This window comes from Montipora foliosa, chromosome 9, assembly GCF_036669935.1.
Source record: "Montipora foliosa isolate CH-2021 chromosome 9, ASM3666993v2, whole genome shotgun sequence".
In the NCBI taxonomy this organism is placed as follows: domain Eukaryota; kingdom Metazoa; phylum Cnidaria; class Anthozoa; order Scleractinia; family Acroporidae; genus Montipora; species Montipora foliosa.
The window spans coordinates 35321572-35323089 of NC_090877.1; the positions used below are offsets into that span (position 1 = coordinate 35321572).

The window sequence follows — 1518 nt, forward strand, 5'->3', positions numbered from 1 at the left end:
TTGTCGTCCGCGTCTCAAAAACGCGCGTTCTTAAGCTCCCTAATAACCCGTTAAAGGAAGACTGCAAAATTGTCGGGCGCTCATTGGCTAATTTTTATTGTCAATAACCGGACAGACACATAAATTTACAATTATGCGAAATTGACGCGATATTGGTGGCGCCAGCTTGAAGAAAATTGGAGTTCCGCACATTTTCTGGTATTTTGACTTAACTTTGATCCCTCTGCCTTCAATTTGTTAATTAGAATACATCTGTGGGGCACATTTGTGACTGCGAAGGATTGAATAAATATAGCAAACCGTCACGTGATTAGAGTTGCTTCGATGGCTCAGTGGCCAGAGTTCGAGGCGCGATGGTTCCGGTTGTATCACACGGGATTTTTATCGAGCGGATAATCTACTATCCCTGGGTCACATTTGTGACTACGATGAATTCTAAAAAAAAATCTTAACTGGACTATTACCGTGGTATGCATGATGTGCATCCCACGTAATTACTACTAAGATAACGTTCATGTATGTGTGTGAGCAAACATATACGAGAAGATGATTAGAATGGGCTTGTTCATTGTTTACGTCATGATGCCGGAAGTGATCCCGTCTTCTCAATAAATTTGCTTAGCCGTGATTTCATATTTGAAACATGCACGAGGAAGACATTACTCACCTCAAAGAACGACCGCAAATCTGTGACATCCAGTGTAGGAAAATCGATGAATAACGCACAATCAGTATAAACTGCAGCTCAAAGTGAAACGAATGATATATGATGTTTTGTGTGAATGGTATGAATGTTGGATCGCCATATGAGTCTTGACGTCACGTTCCCATGACGCTTAAACAGCCTCGGGCGATTGCTTTGCTGATTATTTCCAACCTTCAAGCTGCAAAGTACTCGTAAGGGAGAATCAAGGTCAATTACTGGCTTTATATGGATACTGACCGTTGTTGTCCGACAAAGCTTCAACTCCTTTCCGTTTATTTGCAAGTACACACAGCACAGTCCTGCGTATATCGAAGTGACAGTCCATTCAACTATGACTGATTTAATATCCTCTCTTGGTTTTATTTAGAACCAAATATTTCGCAGTCATGGCAACGTGGCGTCAAGTGGACGTCGAGGGTGAAAGACATTTTACAAATAATTTATGGACATCAGCTTTTGATGGCTAAACTTTTGCTGATTAACAAATATGAACAAGTTCTTTGACGTTTTGAAGCCCAATTCGTTGACAACATGATACCTTTCGCCCCGTATTCGTATGCAAACAAAAGGAAGTGTAAACGGTGACGTCAGCGATTCCTTATAGCAAAGACAAAAGGCCAATGACAGGCAGACAACAAGAGCAGGCCCTTCATAAATCAGTCGAGCGACCCGCTTTTCCGAGGCAGTCGTGTTTTGTCACATAAACAAATAAATATTGAAGGGCCGCAGCCAGTTAAAATTTAAAAAACGATCTCTGGCTAAAATGATTAAAAACTACGAGCTTTCGACTGCCCGAACCGCAGTCTTCGACG

At 41.5% G+C, this 1518-nt stretch overlaps 1 protein-coding gene across 3 annotated transcripts in view; it reads right to left on the bottom strand.

Moving 5' to 3' along the window:
* LOC137969402 (uncharacterized) overlaps window positions 1-1039 on the bottom strand; it is a 26777-nt gene extending 25738 nt beyond the window's left edge. For all 3 annotated transcript variants that reach the window (XR_011116666.1, XM_068815620.1, XM_068815619.1), the window contains exons 1-2: window positions 944-1039; window positions 668-738 (exon numbers count right to left, since the gene is read on the bottom strand). Coding sequence is in view for 2 of the 3 variants with exons in the window: in XM_068815620.1 (XP_068671721.1) it covers window positions 668-738; window positions 944-1031 (159 nt within the window). In the remaining variant the exon portion in view is untranslated. The remainder of the gene's footprint in view (window positions 1-667; window positions 739-943) is intronic.
* Window positions 1040-1518: the final 479 nt, after the last annotated feature.